At 58.6% G+C, this 19228-nt stretch overlaps 2 protein-coding genes across 4 annotated transcripts in view; one reads left to right on the forward strand and one right to left on the reverse strand.

The window, feature by feature from the left end:
* Positions 1 to 1624: 1624 nt before the first annotated feature.
* Positions 1625 to 19228, reverse strand: part of RUSC2 (RUN and SH3 domain containing 2) — a 48053-nt gene continuing 30449 nt past the window's right edge. For 2 of the 3 annotated variants that reach the window (XM_083355100.1, XM_083355101.1), the window contains exons 9-13: positions 17495 to 17541; positions 16397 to 17198; positions 15680 to 15838; positions 14828 to 14980; positions 1625 to 1741 (exon numbers count right to left, since the gene is read on the reverse strand). In XM_083355100.1, the coding sequence (XP_083211226.1) occupies positions 1639 to 1741; positions 14828 to 14980; positions 15680 to 15838; positions 16397 to 17198; positions 17495 to 17541 (1264 nt within the window). In that variant the 3' untranslated portion in view covers positions 1625 to 1638. Of the gene's footprint in view, positions 1742 to 14700; positions 14981 to 15679; positions 15839 to 16396; positions 17199 to 17494; positions 17542 to 19228 lie in introns of those variants that run through there. The other variant, XM_083355102.1, reaches the window with a different exon arrangement.
* Positions 6932 to 13817, forward strand: CIMIP2B (ciliary microtubule inner protein 2B). Its single transcript, XM_083352649.1, has 6 exons — positions 6932 to 7004; positions 7689 to 7888; positions 8311 to 8462; positions 9102 to 9216; positions 10041 to 10244; positions 12398 to 13817. The coding sequence occupies exons 1-6, from the start codon at positions 6934 to 6936 to the stop codon at positions 12493 to 12495; spliced, it is 840 nt and encodes a 279-aa protein (XP_083208775.1). The 5' UTR covers positions 6932 to 6933; the 3' UTR covers positions 12496 to 13817.

Below are 19228 nucleotides of genomic sequence, written 5' to 3' on the forward strand. Positions count from 1 at the left end.
ACAGTTGTAACTCGAGGACCTGTACAAGCCAGGTTGTCCAACGTAGCCGTTACTTTCCAAGACAACATCCTGCTGCCTAAAACCCCGAAACCAAGAAGAGATGAAGGGGGCGCTCAGACCTACTCAGAAAATGCTGGAATGATATTTCATTTATGTCTTAGATGTTTGTACAGGTAGTCCCCAACTTAGGACCACAACTCAGCCAAAAGTTCTGTTGCTAAGCGAGACAATTGTTAAGTGAATTTTGCCCCGTTGGATTACCTTTCTTGCTACAGCAAGAATCAAAATTAAGGGAATCACTGCAGTCATTAAGTTAGTCACGTGGGTTGTTAAGTGAATCTGGCTTCCCCATTGACTTTGCTTCTCAGGTTACAAAAGAGTGATCACGTGACCCCAGGAGACTGCAACTGTCATAAATCTGAGTCATTTGCCAAGTGTCTGAATTTCGATCACGTGACCCTGGGGATGCTGCAACGGTCGCAGGTCTGAAAAGCGGTCATAAGTCACTGCTTTGAATGCTGCTGTTACTTCGAACAGTCACTAAATGAACCGTTGTATGTCGAGGACTATCCGTGCTGAACCATTCATCAAAGTTCTCCAGGTGCTCCAGGCAGCGCAAGCCATAAGGTAGCTGGAATCCAGAGATAGGAGAGGCAGAGGAAGGAACCAGAGAGGGCCCAGCTTCCTCATAGCCCCTCCTCTCCCCCCTTCCTCTGGGGGAGCCCCTGAATCCAGTGCTCAGGAGGGAGACTTTGGGGCCCAAGGAGAAAGAGACCCCCCCCCTTCAAATAGGTATGTGTTGTGGGATGTCTCTTCTGTTTAATCTCTTTGAGAACTCCAGGTTGCATGCAGTGCATGAGGCTGGGTCTTTCTTCCTTTCTGTCCTCCCAGGTCGTGACCTCCCCACCCACCCACCCCGCCCCCATTGTGGATGGGGAGTGGGCGGGAGGCTCTGCTCGCTCCTCTCCATCCTCAGAGAAAGCTGGAAAATCAACCACTGTTTGCCTGATGGATCCTCTTCCTTCCCGCTGAGTTACGTTATATTATTACCTGAAGATCACCACTCGCTGTTTGCACAAGTCCTCTGCCAAGGGGGCCCAACAAAACGCCTGCAGCTGAACGCCAAGCACAGCAGAAAGAGGAGCGTCCAGAAAGGAGTGGTGTCAAATCTCCCTCCGCCCCCCCGTTGCCCCCACATCTTGAGTTTGAAGGAGGACCAGATGTTCATCTAGGGCAGGGGTGTCAAACTCAATTTCATTGAGGGCTGCATCAGCATTGTGGTTGCCCTCAAAGGGCCGGGTGGGTATGGCCAGAGTGGGCGTGGCCTACTGGGTGGGCGTGGCTAGAGTGCGTATGGCCTACTGGGTGGACGTGGCCAGCTCTACCTCGTTCGCATCAAGGGTGCCTATGGGGGCCTGGGCAGGAGCGGGACAGATCTGAGGGTCTCTGGCAGAAGGAGGGTCTCTGGGCCAAGGCCAAGGCAGTGGGGGCCGTTCCTTCACTGTTTCCAGGATGGCTTCGCGGGCCGCATCCGGCCGGCCTTGTGTTTGACATGTCTGATCTAGGGTCAAATTCAGTCCTGACCAGCTTCTTGGCTTCGGGTTTCTGGGGTCAGGGCAAGTAGCACAACTCTCTCCTTCATTTTCCCTCCAGGTAGAGGTTTTTGAAGTCTTTGCAGCCAGTCGAACAAGTTGTCTTCTGGGCGGCCACCTCAGTCAGGAGGTATCTGTTTAAAAATGAGCTGGATCAAAGCAAAAATCGAACGTCAAAGTGAAATGAAAATCGGACAAATGAGTCAGAGTGTAAGTTGAAGCAGGAGATGAAAGAGGATATCCCCTGGCTAATCAATCATTTAGAGACAGCTCGGTGAAAACCTCAACTCCAGGTGTAATGGCTTGGGGACAAGGCAGGTTTGGTGTCTGTCATCCTCCGGACAGGCACTGGAAATAAACCTGCGCGTGACTTCGTGCCCCTTCGTCCATCTGAAGCACTTCCTCTGGGGCCCAGGGCTTCACTGGGCCCGTGAACACCCCTAGAATTGCCCTAGGTCCAATCAGCCAGCCTCAAGGGATTATCAGGGCTGGTGATACTTAAGGTTAAACTACCAACCCTCTTGGCAGAACCCCAAAGATTAGTCGGTGGACTGATCTTTCTACGCAGATGTCCCCCCACCGCCCAAACAAGAGGGAAAAGCAGGAGTGGTCAAAATGGGGTGCAAGACACCCCCACAGCTGTCCAAAGGAGCAGCTCAGCCAGACTCTCTTCAGCAGCTCTGGCTGGACACAGCCGCTGTGCTCAGGGCACCCTCAGCCGGCCTTCGCCCACCCTTAGCTAAACGTCCATTGATGGCCCCTGCTCAAACTGCTTGGGAAGCAGAGCTGAGGACCCTTTGGGGATGGGGGGGGAGAGGGCGTGGGACAAGCAGGGCTCCTTGAAGTGCTGCCAGACTCACTGGCTGCTTTGGCTGCACCAGGTCCAGGAAGGCTGGCTAAGAGGGTCACCAGGACCCCTGGGATCAAGCTGATCTCTAGCTCAGCGTTTCCCAACCTTAGGAACTTGAAGATGCGTGGACTTCAACTCCCAGAATTCCCCAGCCAGCTATGCTGGCTGGGGAATTCTGGGAGTTGAAGTCCACGCATCTTCAAGTTCCTAAGTTTGGGAAACACTGCTCTAGCTGAGCAGAGGCTGCCCAAACAGAGGGACTGCTGCCCCCTGCTGGGCTCCAAGCGCATGGCACAAAATCAGCAGATGGGTTCCTGGCATTGACCAGTAGCTCCAGAGGGTCCTTTAAGGCCTGCCCTTTGCCAGGATCCTTGTGACTCTCCGGAGCGCCCCTCCAGCAATGCTTCTGGCAGGAACAACCCCCCCCCCCCATGCAAGGTTTGAAAGTGGATAAATTGGTGCTGGGGAGGAGTCTTCATGCCAAGACCAGGCAGGGTCTCCGGAGTGTATGCTTCCGTCTTGAGGGCACCCACCTCTGACGGGGACTCCTCCGCTGGATGGCGTGGCAGAGTGCCAGGCACTTTTCTCGGGCATTATTTAGGTTTATTAAGAAAAAGAGGGAGGGGCCGGTCAGAGACGTTGCTCAAAGCAAATGACAGCGAGTCTCTCTCTTCTTTAGTGGGGGCATCTGCACAGGCAGCCTCTTGCCCCCCCCCACCACCACCACCACCTGCAAGAACAGGTCAGTCCTTCAAGGCAGGGAGAAGGCCAGGAAGAGGCCGCCCCTGAAATCCTGGGATTCTGCCCTGTTGATCAGGGCTCTAGAAACAGAATCCGAGAAGCCTGGCAGTTTTTCCTCCTCCCCCCCACCCCCCCGCCATTGGCCTAAAGAGAGCCTTTTACTGTAGTTCCCACCGATACCCCCTCCCTTCCTAGGCCTGGTCCATGTTTTGCCAGCTGTCCCCTCTTGCCTTCTCCAAGGTCATCTCCGTGGTTCTCTACCAAACATGAGCCAACTTGCACCTGGAGGGTGTTTTCACACTGGTTGCTACCCTCCTTATCCATGTGCAAACAGTCCTCTTGTCTTCACCTCAACCCAGATAATCCTACAAAAGGCCTCTTTGTCAGAAGGCAGATTACAGCCAAAGAGACAAATTTCATCAGGGAAGTGTTTACCCATGCAGCTCACAGTAGGGAAATTGAGGCAGGCCCCCCAACTGGTGACTGTGGCTGAGACGGGTTGGGGATCCTCTCTTGTGCCACCCACTACGTGGCAGAATTCTTGGCTGCCGTCTGTCTTCCTGGAAGACTTCCCCTAGCCAGCCAGCCTGTAACTCTGCGGGGAGAAAGCTCCATGTGGTTCTGGGAGGGACCTGATCACAGCACAGGAAAGGCACGACCTCCTCTGGGTTGCTGTGAGATAAAACGGGGACTGTGTGACCACCTGTGCAGGTCAGGCTAGAGCCATCTGGAGAAGCCCAACATCGGGCCCAAGGGCTCCTGAGTCTTCCTTGAATGCTTCCCAGAAGATGGGGATGGAGGTCATCCAGCATCAACCTCTGGGGAGAGTCCCCGTCTGCCCAACCTTCAGGTGCAGGAGCTTGGCCAAGGATTCTGCCACATAGCAAAGCAGGTGGCACAGGAGAGGATCCCCAACCCGTCTCAGCCACAGTCACCCACAGCCTGCCACCTCATTGAGAGGGCCTCTGGCCACCTCACGAATTCCAGGAGGATCATCACTTGGGGGCTAGGGCTAAGAGGACTTAAAACAGGACAGTCCTTCCATCCTTGTTCAGCCAGGATTTCCTAATATGTGCCAGGACTGACTGTCCATCCATCTATCCATCCATCCATCCATCCATCCATCCATCCATCCATCATCTCCAAGTGAAGTTGATCTTGGAAATGGCACTGCCGTCTGCCTAGAACTGCAGCCTGGGCCAAGGTCTCTAGCGGTGCCACCAGCTGGATCCACGGAGGGAAGCCAAAACCCAACTGCTCATTTCCACTCCCCGAAACCCCTGCCTAGGGCTCCACTAGGTCTTCCCCTACTGGTCACCCCCAAAATGTTTTCCCCTCTACTCTTTCTCCTCAGTAGCCTAACAAACATCGCCAAGAGTGGGTGAGCACCCAGACTCTTGTTGCTAACACCCCTACCCCGATTCTCTCAATTTGCCCCCACACCCTCCCTTTCCAATGGCGTGTGTCCCCTCCTCAGTCCTTGCTCTCTGACCTCGCCCCCAGCAAAGAGACTTCTCTCACTCCAGCAGTCCCCACTGCTGCCCCCTCTCGGCCAAGCGCCCCCCAAGCTCTTTCCAAGGCTTTGGTGCTCCCTGGCTGGTCATGAGCCCCCTTATCAATAGGGTGGAGTGGTGGAGGTCTCAGGCCAGCCCCATCAAGGCCCCCACACTCAGCCCCACATTCCATCACCCCAGGTGTCTCAGCCCAACAGACTGAACTTTGCCCCTGGCCCCTGGGTTGGCAGTGCCCACTGAAATCCATGCCATGGGGGCTGCGGAGTGGGTTCCAGCCTCCAGGGCCTCCCTCCCTGCTTCTTCTCCAGACTGGCTGGAGTGGGTGTGGAAAGACCCCTTTTCTGAGTGATTTGAGGCTTTCCTGCTGGAAAGAGGTATGAATCCAGGCCCTAAGCCACCACGGAGGGCAGATGGCTTGCAGAGACTGCTGTGGTTTTTACCCTTCTGAATGGCAGGGCTCCTTTCTTTATCCTTGTTCCTAGGGGGATGTGGCCCCTTATCTTGGGGAGGGGAGAGGGGCTGACTTGACAGGGCATCTGTGAGCAAAACTGATCACCGAGTTCAGACATGGCGGGGGGGGGGAGTGTTTGCCCTCAGGCTGCGTGGTGTGTGTGTGTGTGTATGTCTCAACCTGCCCGGCACCGAGAGCAGCATTAGCACTTGGGGGGACCCTGGGCCTGTCAGCTGCAGAAACCTCCCCCCCCAAGGGCAAGTGACGGGCTACCGCAGAGGAAGCCTCCCGTGGAGACAGGGGGCCCCTTTTCTTTGATCGGTGTTTGTCACATGCCAAATGCCTTTCTCGGGCAGGGCGAAGGTTCTCGCTTCTCCAAACAACTCACCCTTCTGGGGCAGCCCATCCCCGGAGAAGCAGTAGAGGGGCCTGGCCGAGATCCTGTGGAAACCCCAGGCCATCTAGAGCCCCCTCCCCAATGTTCAGGCTGATGAGAAACTGCTGGGACCCCACCGCCCCCACCCTTCCTGAGGAGGACCCTCATAAGGGCCTGAGCTGAGCTGAGCAGTGGGCCTGAGGGAGCATACAGGCAAGGCCGGAGGTGAGGCATCAGTGGTGAGGCCAAGGGGGGGGGGCTGGCAAGCCTTGCGGGGGGCTGGGGTGGCAAAGCTCAGCTAACTGGTATCCTCAAGACGGGCCAAAGAGCCCTGGTTGCCAACCTTTTCTGCTTTTCTTTCCAAATACATGTTTTATGCCTATCCCAATGGGCTCTGTTTTCGTCCCATTGGGCACATCGGAGACTTTGCCTTTGCTCGTGGCCATTGGAGAGCCCGGTTCAGACAAGGCAAGTGGCCGAGGGGACCTCAGGATGCCACCCTTCTCTGGAGGTGGCAAAGGACCAAAGCAACAGGAATGCTGGGGAAATCCCTCTGCAGTGAATGCAGGTATGGGGGGAGGGGGGGAGGAAGGGGGGAAGGGGGGAGGGTTGAGTGTGCCCATTGATGGCACCTGCTAACTTTCTCCACATTAGGATTTCTACGCAAGCAAACCAAGAATCCTTTCTCTGATGACCTCATCGTGTGTGCGCACATGGTGTGTATGTGTGTGTGTTAGTGATATCTCTGTGGTGTTGCAACACCCCCTGGAGAAGCCCAAGGCATGGACCTCCAGAAGCAAATGGTTAATACTTCAAAGCAAAGCAGGAATGTGTGGCAGAAGCAACTGAGGGGGTAGCAAAGAAAGCCTGAAGGTAGGAGGGGGGGATTCTAAAAGGGGAAGGGGCAGGGAGGCTTCTTGGCCATTTTCCAGCCTGCCCTCCCCTCCACCCGCTGCCCCCCAGAGCTGCCTTCTTGTCCGGGCCTTTCTGTCCCCAGAGCCACGCAGGCTGCCAGGTCGAGAAATTCTGAGGGAGACCCAGCTACCTTGGCCAAGGGCACCTTGCCAGCCTGGCCCTTCCTGAGAAGAAGGGGGATGTTCTGAGGGCACTTCTAACGAAAGGCTGCTGTGGGGAGAAAGGGGTCTCTTTCCCCTCCCCCAGCATTGAAGACGGCCAAGATCGCTCCCCACACACACACACACACACACATGCATCAGGCGGCTGGTCTGCGCTTACTCCCTGCACCTGTGTGGCCTGCCTTTATCCCACCCACCCACCCCGGCCTGGCAAGGCTGGCGAGTTTCTGCCTGGCGACGGTTTCCATGGGCAGCAGCTCCCGTTCCGCTCCTCCCGCCCCACACATACAAAGCCCTTCCCAGCCAGGGCTCACGGCAGCCGCTCCGCCGATCATGGTCCCGACGGCGTTCGCCCCCAAACTCAGCCAGGTCCTGATGACCCCAGAGCCCCACTACCTCCCTGGGTAAGAGTCTTCCCGAGTCCCCGGCTCCCCTGGCCCTTCTGCGGGTCTGGCTTTGGCGTCTCCACGGCAGTGGGGTCAAGGGGAAAGAGCCTGGCTGGGGCTCCCGCAATGGGGAAGCCGGTCGGAAATGTCCCGCCAGGGCGTTGGAGGGCATCTCTTCCAGGCCACGCAAACTAGTCCCCCACCCCACCCCACCCCACCCCTCCGCCAGTTCTCTGGGCGCAGACCCTCCATAGCAACCCGAGGGCGAAGCTCAGCGTGCAAATTTAACTCGCGGGTGCACGAGTGGCGGAGGAGGAGGAGGAGGAGGAGGAGGAGGAGGAGGAGGAGGAGGAGGAGGGGGGCGCGAAAGCGGCGAGGAAGAAGGGCGCCTCTTTCCTTCAGTCCGTGGAATCCGCCGCGAAGGCGCTGGAAGGCGGCGGGGACCCCCCCCCAACACCTTCCGGCCGGAGCCTAGAGCCTTTCAGCGGGGCAGTGGCGGCGGCGGGGGGGCTCTGCCCTCCGGCTCTCGGCTGGCTTTCGGGCAAGTTCAACGGGGCCAGTGTGAGGCCGGCCGCTGAACTTAGCGAGGATGGATGAGGAGGGGAGGGGGGGGCGCAGAGCCCGGGAGCGCTGACGGGCAGGAAAGTTGACGGCGGCTTTGGGCGGGGGGGGGGGTCTCCTCTTCCGCTCCTGTCCTTGCAGCTACGGCGGCTACTGTCCCCGCTACAAATTCACCCTGGGGAAGACTTACGGGAAGCTCACGTCGCAGCTGCTGGCCGCCCCCGCCCGCTCTGGCCGGCTGCTCTTGCTGCCCAACTGCTCCCTCTGCGCCCCAAAAGAGAGACCGGGGCAAGGCCGGGGGTCCCGGGGCAAAGGCTGCAGCGCGATCCCCGGCTATACGGGTAAGTGGCGCTGGGAGGTCGGGTCTCCCCCAGCTGAGAGGGTCAGGAAGGTCAGCTGAAGAATTGGGGGGGGGGCTGACAAGACATTTCTGGGTCCCTTGCAGTTGGGGATGATCGAGACTCAGCAAAGCAAAGGGGGGGGGAGGGAAAGGCTGGACTGGGAGTCCTAGTGGGGGGGGTAGCTTAGACACAGCCTCCCCATCAATGTTGAGCACCTCAGACGGGGCCAGAGCAGCCAGTGCCAGCAAGCCAGTCTTCCCTCTATCTCAGAGGGTGGGAAAAGGGCACCAGCCCACCAGCTGTGCCCCATGGTGATGGCACTGCCCAGAGCAGAGAAGCCAGTTAACCAATTCCTAGCTGAGCGCAGTGCCTTCCCTTGGCCCCACTTTGCATCCTAGCGGCTCTCCTGTGTCTCCTGGCAGGATTCATCCCCAGGGCCCAGCACCACTTTGCCAAGACCTACGGAGAAATCTGCAGGCAGGCTTGGCTGGAGTTTATGCCCCAGCAGGAGCAGGGAGCCCATGGCCGAGGCCAAGCCAGGAAGGCGACTGAAGCCCCCCAGCTGGAAAGCAGAGTAAGTGGCAGGCAGGGCAGGTGCCAGCCAAGGGGTGGGGGTGGGGGGTTCCAGAGCATCTCCTGGAGAAGGACTGACTCCCCTCACTGAGGGGCTCTCCTCCAGCCGCAGGGGGAGAGGTCCGTGGCATGCCTGCCCGTTCCAGAGGGGGCTTGGGGTAGAGAGACAAAAAAGGGGCACAGCCTGAGCTCTCCTCCCAAGGCTTGTGCAAATGAAGGCTTCCTCTGTCCTTCACACCCCAGCAGAGGGTCCCCAACTGGGTCATGGCTTGAGTAGGGGGACATGAGGGGGGGGTGCTTTAGTCTCCCACTATGGGTCAACCCTCTCCCTCCCTCGCTCCCTCCCTCCCTCTCCTTCCTTCCTCCCTCCCTCCCTCCCTGATGCCTTTGTGTCTCTCTGCATCGGTGTCCCCCAGAACAACGATGAAAAACAAGACTAAAAGAGCACTTGAACCCTTCAAAGGACCTATGCTAGGAGCCGCCTCCAGTCTTGCAGGCAGGCAGTGCGTGGGGCCACTGCTCTTCTGGGGGCCCTTCCTGGGGCCCTCTGCCTCCTCTGCCAGATGCTGCTTCACTGGGAGGAGCTGGCAGGTGTCCAGAGGCCTCCAGGGACTCACGGCTGGCTCTGCTCTGCTCCTAGCCTCTCCCTGCCCTGCCCAAAGCTGGGACTACTGCTGCTGCCGCCGCCGCTGCTGCCACCCCGGCTTTCCGGTCCCCAGGAACGCCCCTTGCGCTGGAGAGAAGCTTTGTTTCAGGTCAGACTGCAGAGGACTCAGGAGCCCCAAGGGGAGGAGGGAGCAAGCGCGACCCAGAGAGCAAGGGGGGTTTCCTTCAGTCTCGCAGGAGGAGAGGCTGAAAGGGCCCTTCCCACCAGCCCAGAAGAGGCCAACATCTGTGCCCTTAGCAGGGCTTTTTTTCTCATAGAACGCTCAGAACGGAGTTCCGGCACCTTTTTTTGGATGGAACCTTGTAGGGTAGGCAAGGCGGGTTGTATGACGTGTGTGAGTTCCGGCACCTTTTTCTTTTACAAAAAAAGCACTGGCCCTTAGGCTCCCCAGCCTCTTCCTCCCTGCCCCCCTTCCTTGCTGCCACAGCCTACTGAGAGCCAGGGCCTGCGAGTGTCTTGGGGGGGGGCGGGTTTCAGGGCCTTGTTTGTTAGGGCCAGGGGCACGGGGTGCCAGGGTGTGTGGCTCTGCAGGCAGAGCGCTCCAAGGCAGCCTGGGAGCCAAGGGGCTGGCACAGAAGACCGAGTGGAGGGAGAGTGAATCCAGAGGCGCCAGTTAAGGGTATTTACTTAGAGGCACATTTGTGGAAATGTGCCAGCTTGCCTTCTGAGAAAGAGGCAATTACCGGGAACAAGTGTGGGTCCGGCGGTATGCATTTGGGGGTTCAAAAGCGAGAGGGAGTCTTCTGCCTAGCGGAACTGACACTCGATGCCGACAGGTTCAGAAACGCCTGGCTGGCGGGAACCAGCCCAAGCTGCTGCTGAGGCCAGGTTGCCCGCCTGCGGGAGGGCCAGGGCTGGGCTCCCTCGCAGTGGGGTGGGGGCTGCAGGTTTAAGCTCAACTTTGTCATGCAGGCTTCACCGGTTTCGTGCCTCGCCTCCAGTTCCTGATTGGAGCAAGCTACCCCATTCTTGCCCACCGGGCAATGATGGAGTTTGATGAGATGCTGCACAAAACGGGGCAAGGCTCTTCGCAGAGGGGGGATCCCCTCCCGCCCCTGGCCAAGACGTACCCCACAGACAGGGGCCTCCTGCCCCACTACAGAGGCTACGTGCCAGGTGAGTTCCTATCCCTCCCACTTGCCCCCCCCATCCTTTGGATTGCACCTCCCCACCACACCCTGCACGGCCCCAGCATCTTTCAACCGGCTCTGGGGAAGTTGACCTCCTGCCAAAGAAGCAACCCCAGCACCGGAGGTGGGATTTTGGTCTGCTGCACCTCTGATGCCAGAGATGGGAACTGGCAGGGGTGGCAAGCATTCACAGTGGAATGAAGCGCTGCTGCTGTGCCACAACTGGCCAGGCAGAAACTCCAGGGCTTGGCTGGCTTGCTCCCACCCTCCGGGCCCCCTTCTGAGCGGTCTCTTCCACAGCCCCCTTGAGAGGCCCATAAAGAAGATTCCTGGAAAAAAAGGATCCAAATCCACTTTTGCACAGATTCCCACCAGCCCAGCTGCAAAGGGTGCCAGGGCTTCTCTGGGAGGATCCCTTGAACTGCAGGCAGTCCAGCTATGGGTTGGGGGCCCTGAGAACACACAGTTGATACACTCAGTTGGGACAACAGCCACTAATCCAGTTAAACCCCCTCACCAATGGGCTAGACAGCCCAGTGCCACAGCAGCCAGAAGTTGCCCACTCGGGAGGATGCAGGGTCTTCACCCTGGGCCTCCAGAAGGTGCCAGGGTCCACAAGCCCCTGCAGGCCCAATGAGGCTGACCAGCAAAACAGCATTCTCTGGAGGGCAAGGAGAGCCCTGTTTTTCAGCCCCTCCCCCCAGTTCTTTGTCTCAGAGGCCTTCGGACTGTCCAATTTTGATTGACTGTTCACAAAATGCTGCCAAGGGGATAGGGGTCATTTAACCCAGAGCTCCTAGACTGGGGGTGTCCAACTTTGGCAGCTTTAAGACTTGTGGTCTCCATGTTGTCTGGAGAATTCTGGGAGTTGAAGTCCGCAGGTCTTAAAGTGGCCAAGATTGGACACTCCTGCCCCAGACTAACTGGATTCAGAAGGACACAGCTGCAGCTCACAACACTTTTGACCCAATGAAACAAACTGAACTTCGGCACTCTGATATAGTAACTAGATAAGCCTCATGTGTGACTGATCATTGTGGCTTCCCTAGAAAACCCGTCTTGTGTGGACGCCCCATAGAAAACGAGGGCTTGTCTCCTGTGCCTAATTCTTTCTAGAATGCAACCCCACATTGGAGGCCATGAATTCTGTCCTGGGGGAGGGGTGTCCATGCCCCTTCCGCCTGTGCCAGGGAAGCAGACTTTGTTGTTTTCTTCCCCTTGGTAGGCACCTGGCAGCAGTGAAACAAAATGCACACACAAGGCCAGAGCTCTGCTTATGCACGCAGACCATTATCCTGGTTGTTCAGCAGAAGGGGCCCCTTCCGGTGGGCTGCAGGCATACAGAGGAGAGCGTTGTGGGCAGCAGGCCCTTAGAAAAGCCTCAGTGCCCCATTTTGGGCAGGAGAGGAAGCTGCGTTCTGCCAGCAACACATGGCTGGAGTCTGGCCCCCTGGCATTTTCCATGGCATCTGCAAACAAGGGCTTTGTGCAGCTGGGTTGGTGGGCGTGAGGACCTCATTCTGCCTTCTGCACGGCTACTTCTGGGCACGTGACCAGCAGGACTGTCCCTGGCAGCCTTGCAGCTGATTTGCTCCTCATGGGCCCCTCCTTCCTGCGCCATCCCCCCCCACACACACACAGGGTCTGCAACCCCTCAGCTGGTCAGATCTTAGACAAGAGGTTGGGGCTCTTTCAGGAACCCCAACGGACCCAGCAGTTATAGAGCCCCTCACGCTGCCCCCTCTTGCTCAGGCGGCTGTCCAAGCAGGGTCTTCTGGATATGCTGTACACTCCTCCAGGGGGAAGGGGGCTTTCCCCAACAGGTATTGCTGAGGGAGGAGACACAGAGGGGGAAATCCCCAGTCCCATATGCAGTCAGTGCCTCCTCCCCACCCTGTTCCCAAGGCAGAAGCCACGTTTGTGACCACTTGCAGCTCAGACCAGGGAAGTCCACCTCAGTGTGCTGTCAATCACATTCCCACAATTATGTCTATCTGCCAGCCTCCTTCGGCTTCCCCTTCAGAAGTCCCGTGCCTCTTTCAGAGCTTCCTTTGCAGACCCCCAGGCATTGATGGCATTAGCTGTGGCTGCGGATTTGCCGACAATGGTCACTTCTTCCCTCCTTTCTCTCTCTCTCAGGTTACAAGTTCCAGTTTGGCCACACCTACGGCCATCTCACCCATGACGCCCTAGGCCAAACCACCCTTGAGAAGCAGGTGCTGGATGTCACGCAGTAGGGGAATCCGTGGCTCCCTCCCCAGCACCCCTCCAAGGCCCACCTCACCCTCCTGGGTGGGCCGTGTCCACGTAAGGCAGGCCCTGGGGTGCCGCTGCCAGAGGCTCTCCAGACAGACCAGGCAGCTGGCGGGTGCGGTGGTGGTGGGAGCCTGTTCTACTTCAGTGGAGGCCAGCCGTACCCTCTCACCACATGGGCTGCAACGGCCTTCTCCCTTCGGGTGGCATCTGGATCCCCCTCTGACCTTCTGTGGCACAAAGGGCCTTTTGCCAGCCTGATACGGGCCCTGGCAAAAACCCTCCTCACAATGTTAACCCACACTTTGGTGATCGCAATCCATTGTAGGCGGGGCTGTCCTTGATGCTAACTTGACCCCATTGTGGTTGCTGCATTGGGGTGCTGTGGGAGGGGATGTATCCAAGGCCATGGGTCTACCCTGGCAGCATGGCCCTCCCTCCTTGTAACCTCCTGGGGACAGCCATGGAGCACAGAGCGCTTGTTGGGAGGACACGATTCAACGGCAATTCAAACCATGGCTTCCCAGACGCTTAAGCCAGAATGGTGGCACAAGGAACAAGCCAACTCCACGGCAAACTCCATCATCGCAACCTGTGGGGTTCACTCAGACATTTTTGGTGGCAGCTGAGAGCACACCATCTGAGTGCCCAGGATCAGAGGCCCCTCCCTCCAGGCCCCCAGCCAGTTCTCTGCCAGCTGATCCCTGGCACCTTTGCCATACCTGCAGCTCTGCCCATGGAAAAGGAACCCTTTACAGCAGGGCTCTCCAACAGTGGCAGCTTTACGACTTGTGGACTTCAACTCCCAGAATTCCTCAGCCAGCCAGGGTGGTGGGCACCAAGGGGAAAAAAGCGGGGGGCTGCTCTTTATCTGGACTTGGGTGAAGGGTATAAATAAGGCCATTTTTCTTGAAAATAAGCGACATCCAGTTGGCAGGTTCACACAAGCCTAACCTGGTCAGTTAAAACACCAGGCCTGCCAACCCTAGTGGGTTTAATGCCCAAGCAGCCTGCTGGGTTAGAAACATTTGATTCCAAGGGCTTGAAAAAGGAGTTCAGATGCCAAGGTGGACCCATTGGCACACTCATTGGGCAGAGATTCTGTCCTGCTTGCAGCAGCGTGAAGGCCCCCTCCCTCCCCTGCTCCTGTCCTGTCCTCCCCCTTTGTCCAACTGCTACAGCACATTCGGGGCACGTAAAGGCTGACCTGCCTTCCTTGGGGTTCCTTGAGTGACCCCTCAAAAGGGACACCAGCCCAGCTAATTCCTTCTGAATGAAGCATCAAAAGAGCTCAATTGTGTAAATGGGAGGGAGTTTTGGGGGTTAGAGTTTTTTTAGGGGGGAGAGAACCAATGACTTGGCCCTGCGTAGAAGCCGGGAATTGGGGGGGGGGGGAGAATCATGAGGCACAGCTGTCAAGGGACCTCGTAATCAGCACCTTTTTTATTAATACGTGTCATAAATAAAGAAATAAATAAAGGCGAGACACCCTGTTCTAACGCCGGAAGTATAAATTAAATATGGCGCCACCCTCACAACGCCGGCAGGACTGACTCCTGAATTCTCCTCCGGGTCCTCTGAGGGGACGAGGCGGGCAGGCAGAAGCCCCACCCAGCCCAGCCCCAAATACTGACTGGCACTGCCCGCTGGCTGTGGGGGAGGGGAGCCCCCTTCCTCCCCAATGGTCAGAACGCAACCCAGGAAACGCTCCAGCCCCTCCCCCACGAAAACCCTCTCCCCATCTAGTCAAGAGGTTCCACCGACGCCGCCCGACCTGTGCTCTGAGGGCCATTTCGTTGGGCGCCCCTTCTGTCTTCAAAGCCTCCACCCTCGGTGGGAAAGCCGGCTGGTCTCACACGCTTTTCTCTGACTGGTCAGCTGCTCCTGCAGAGACCGACTACGACCAGCCCTGTCCACACACACACACATGCACAGAGGCCGCGCTGCTCCCATCAGCGTCTCGCTTCCCCCGCCCTCCCTCCCCCTGCCCAACGTTAATACAGGTTAGCCCACAGTCCCCCAAAGTCTGGAGCAGGCCTTCCGAGGGCCCACTGCAGGGGCCCCCTTCCTGTTTGGACCAGGCGTGGGAGCCGTGGAGAAGAGGAAGGGGAGAGGCGCATGCAAGGGAAAGTTTGGCCACAGGAGACCCCGCGCAGAGGAGGAAACACCCACCCACCCACCCCGCCCAGGGCAGGCAAGAGAAGCTGGGTCCTTGGCTGAATCTTGGCAAGGGGCCTGTTGGCCGGCTTGGCTCCTGGGCATCATCAGGGATCGCCTGCCCATCAATAATCGGCATCCTCCAGGTGGGTGACGTACATGATTGGCACCAGCCCGCTGTCAGCTCCTTCCCTGCGGCTGCAGCGGAGCCAGTCGGCGTCCACCCTGCCCAGCACCCGCAGGACATCTCCCTTCTTGAAGCTCAGCTGCCCGGCCTCGGTGGCAATGTGGTGGCAAAGCGCCTTCACCGCCCTGGGGGAAAGAGAGCATGCCGAAGGGGCTGGGCGCTTCCCCACCCAGCCCTGGAGATGCAGCAGGCAGTCTGAACCGGCTTCCTTCCCACCTGGGGGGGTAAGCTTTGGCTTTCCCACTAAAGCTTTTACTGCATTGATACAGCTGCCCCCAACCATCAAGGGTCTTGCTGACTGCAGGGGACCAGCTGGGTCCCCCCACCCCTGCCAGGCTAAAATCCAGCACTCAGTCCCGTTCTTGCCCCACTTGTCACTCCCTCCATTGTTCTTGGGTTATCACACCACCCTGCAGGGGGTCTCACCCTCCAAGGACCAGATGCTCAGGCAGCCCTTCCTGAAAATGCCTTCCAGCCAGCTGTGCCCACCCTCTTCTGTCAGGGAACCAGGAGGGCATGGTGCCAGAAGTCGCCACAGCCAGTGCAAAAGAGGTCCGGCCAGCAGGCTCTGGAGTGAGATTGGCTGCCCCCATCCTGCTGCTCAGCAGACTCAGTAGCGCGCTTAAGGGCCGGCAGCCCCCTCCCTGCCTTCCACAGATCGGCTGCCCAAAGGGCTTGGGAGGCCAGCCGAGGACAGCCACATAGCATCAGCCTGCGATGGGGTCTATGGCAGTAGGGGCCTCGTCCAGGGTCTGCCAGTCCCAGAGCAGAGCCAGGCAGGTTGGGGCATCCCAGCACACCAGCCCCAGCCGCAGGGCACTCACCATGGGGCACCAGGGGAGGCCCTCCTGTCCGACGGCTGCCCCTTAGCTGTGGGCAGCTGCTTGGGCGCCATCTCGGTTTCTCGCCACACACTAGCACCCACTGTCTGGGCCATCAGCTGGAAGATGGAGCGGTCCAAGTTCAGCCAGCCGGAGGGCAGCCTGCAGAGAAGGCAGCAGTCAGGCTGGGGGGGCAGTGGGCACTGCAGCTTTGCCTGGGAATGGCAGGGGGCTCTAGGTGAGGTCCCCCCAGCATATCTGCCAGCAGAGATGGCAGTTGCACACACACACACACACACACACACACACACACACACACACACACACACAGAGGCTCTGCCCTGAGCAGCTGGGCAATGTTGCCACAGGACACTGATGCCCACAAAGCAAACCTGGAGAGGACACAGACCGTCTCTTTATCGAGGTCTCCTGTAAGAATTCTCTCTCAGGGTGGGCCACAAGGACCCCACTGCCCTGCCCTAGTCACAATTTAACAAAGGGGAGTTCAGCCCCCCTCCCTGCTTCAACCCTCCTATCGCCCCCTCCCTCCTAGGGCCTACTGTTAGAAAGAACTGGGCAGGCCAGAGAGTCCAGGGTGCAGCTCTCACGCTGGAAGTCGGCCATCCTCAGCTCATCCCACTTGAGGGTCCAGGCTGTCCCCCCCCCCCCCAAAGCAATGCCTCCAAGGCAGAGCCCGATCCGGACCGCCAAGGACAGTACCTGTTGGCCTGTTTGGGCTCCTTGGGTGCCTGGCGCGAACCAAAGAGGTGCGCCCACTTGGGCTGGCCGCTGCTGGGGACGTGGGCGACGGGCTGATCCTTCCCCAGGGCAGCTGCCTGGTCCTGCTCCCTGCTGCACTTCAGCTCCGCCAGCACTGCATCCGGGGGGCTGCCCATCCAGAAGGACCGGCCCTTCTCCTTGCCTTCCTCCTTGGCCGGAGGGCCTGGCTTGCAGGGTGGCTTGGCCTCCTCAGCCGGGAGCCTCTCTCTGACTGGGGGGGCTTCTGTGGGGGGGCAGGCCTCTGCACCCTCCACCACCCCCTCCCTCGGGGGAGGGCCCCTGCCAGCCTCTGCCGGCCTGGTCCCCGCCCTCTTCTTGCGCTCGTGGTGGGCGAGGCGGGCGCCCTCTGCCGAGTCCTGGATGTAGACCTGGGAGCTCTGGGTGAGCTGCAGCCACCAGCTGGCCTGCCTGTCCTTCTTCAGCTCCGGGGCCCCCTTGGCCGGCTCCACCGCTCTCTCCGAGGGGGGCGGGCCCCGGGAGCCCTGGCCAGCCCGCTGGGTGCGCATGAGCTGTAGGGTGGAGTGCGCGGAGAGCAGCAGGCCCTGCTGGCCTCGCAGGAGTTCCTTCTGCTGCTGCTGCCACCTGCCCACCTGCAGCAGGTGGTGCTCGAAGAGCAGGTCCAGGCCGAAGGGCAGCAGGGAGAGCGGCTGGAGCAGCAGCAGGAGCTCCTCGAAGAGGCCCTGGCAGGCCCCGTGCGCGAGAGGCAGGAAGCCTGTCGGCTGGTAGTGCGCCTGCAGCACATCTGGGGGTGGGGGGGGGGAAGAAGGGCACCGTCACCAGGGCCCCCCGGCAGCTCGAGCATTCAGAACCCCAGCCAGGCCAGCCAAAGGAGATCAGGACCCTCCCCTGCCCCACCGCCCCCCTCCCCCCGTTCCTGCCTTCTTTCAGAAGCCCAGGAAGGGTCACATGGCATGGCAGGGGTCTGTATGTCAAGAGTGGATGAGCCTCCTGAGGGCACCTGCCACCCCCTGGGCGACACCCCTGAGCCTCCCCCAGCACACAGCCCTCCCCCACGCAGGTCAGGAGCCAAGGACCTACCCTCGTGGTTGTAGAGATGGTTGAACCAGAACTCCAGGGACCGGATGCTGTCGGTGGAGAGAGCAGAGAGAGAGAGGGTGAGAACAGGCAAGAGTGCCGGGCCAGGGCTGGGTTGCAAGAAGAACCATTGGGGGACACAAGCCAGGCACTGGGTGTAGTGGTGAAGGTGTTGGCCTAGGAACCAGGAGATGGTGAGTTCTAGTCTCACCTTAGGCAGGAAAGCCGCTGGGTGACTTTGGGGCTGCCCCTCTCTCTCAGCCCAACCCACTTCACAGGGCTGTAGTTGGGTGGAAGACAGGTGGCAGGACTGCTAGGTATGTTTGCAGCCTTGATTTGGACAAAAAAAATATATATGGAAAAATGATAGCAGGATGAGAATCCGAGAACAGAATGGTAATTGGCACCGCAGTTGTACGTAAGCTATGTATGCAACTGGATGCTTGCTTAAGAATAAAGAAGAATGGTGGCACGTTGAAGAACAGAGTCAAATGAAGCTCTGCATCGTGGCTTGCAGACAAACATCTCCTTGCGCTTTTATTAAGCAAAGCACCGTTTGGGGAAGAGCAACCTGCAAAGACAGTCAGTCTGGCCCAAGGACAGAGGCTGCTCACGCTGCATTATGGAAAGCTGGAAACCTCGTGTGGCGCCGCCTCCCTCAGTGCCTCCACCGAGGTCCATGCACTGCTGACCTCCCTCACCTGGGGCTCCTGACACCACTTGCCAGTTTTCCTTTTCCACCAAGGAGCCTCTCGGCCCTGCCTGTCAGAGCTGCCTTGGAGCAATACGGAGTTGGGGCAGATTCGGTCCTTTTAACTGCCTACCCCAGGGGTAGGCAACCTTGGCTCTTTTATGACTCGTGGACTTCAACTCCCAGAATTCCTGAGCCAGCACGGGGGAAACTTTGGCCCCTTCGTGACTCGTGGACTTGGGGGAAACCTTGGCCCCTTCATGACTCGTGGACTTCAACTCCCAGAATTCCTGAGCCAGCACGGGGGAAACTTTGGCCCCTTCATGACTCGTGGACTTGGGGGAAACTTTGGCCCCTTCATGACTCGTGGACTTCAACTCCCAGAATTCCTGAGCCAGCACGGGGAGAACTTTGGCCCCTTCATGACTCGTGGACTTGGGGGAAACTCTGGCCCCTTCATGATTCATGGACTTCAACTCCCAGAATTCCTGAGCCAGCACGGGGGAAACTTTGGCCCCTTCCTGACTCGTGGACTTGGGGGAAACTTTGGCCCCTTCATGACTCGTGGACTTCAACTCCCAGAATTCCTGAGCCAGCACGGGGAGAACTTTGGCCCCTTCATGACTCGTGGACTTGGGGGAAACTCTGGCCCCTTCATGACTCATGGACTTCAACTCCCAGAATTCCTGAGCCAGCACGGGGGGAAACTTTGGCCCTTTCATGACTCGTGGACTTGGGGGAAACTTTGGCCTCTTCATGACTCGTGGACTTCAACTCCCAGAATTCCTGAGCCACCACGGGGGGAACTTTGGCCTCTTCATGACTCGTGGACTTCAACTCCCAGAATTCCTGAGCCAGCATGGGGGGAACTTTGGCCCCTTCATGACTCGTGGACTTCAACTCCCAGAATTCCTGAGCCAGCACGGGGGAAACTTTGGCCCCTTCATGACTCATGGACTTCAACTCCCAGAATTCCTGAGCCAGCTGTGCTGGCTTAGGAATTCTGGGAGTTGAAGTCCACGAATCATAAAAGAGCCAAGGTTGCC

This window comes from Vipera ursinii, assembly GCF_947247035.1.
Source record: "Vipera ursinii genome assembly, chromosome: 2".
Taxonomy (NCBI): domain Eukaryota; kingdom Metazoa; phylum Chordata; class Lepidosauria; order Squamata; family Viperidae; genus Vipera; species Vipera ursinii.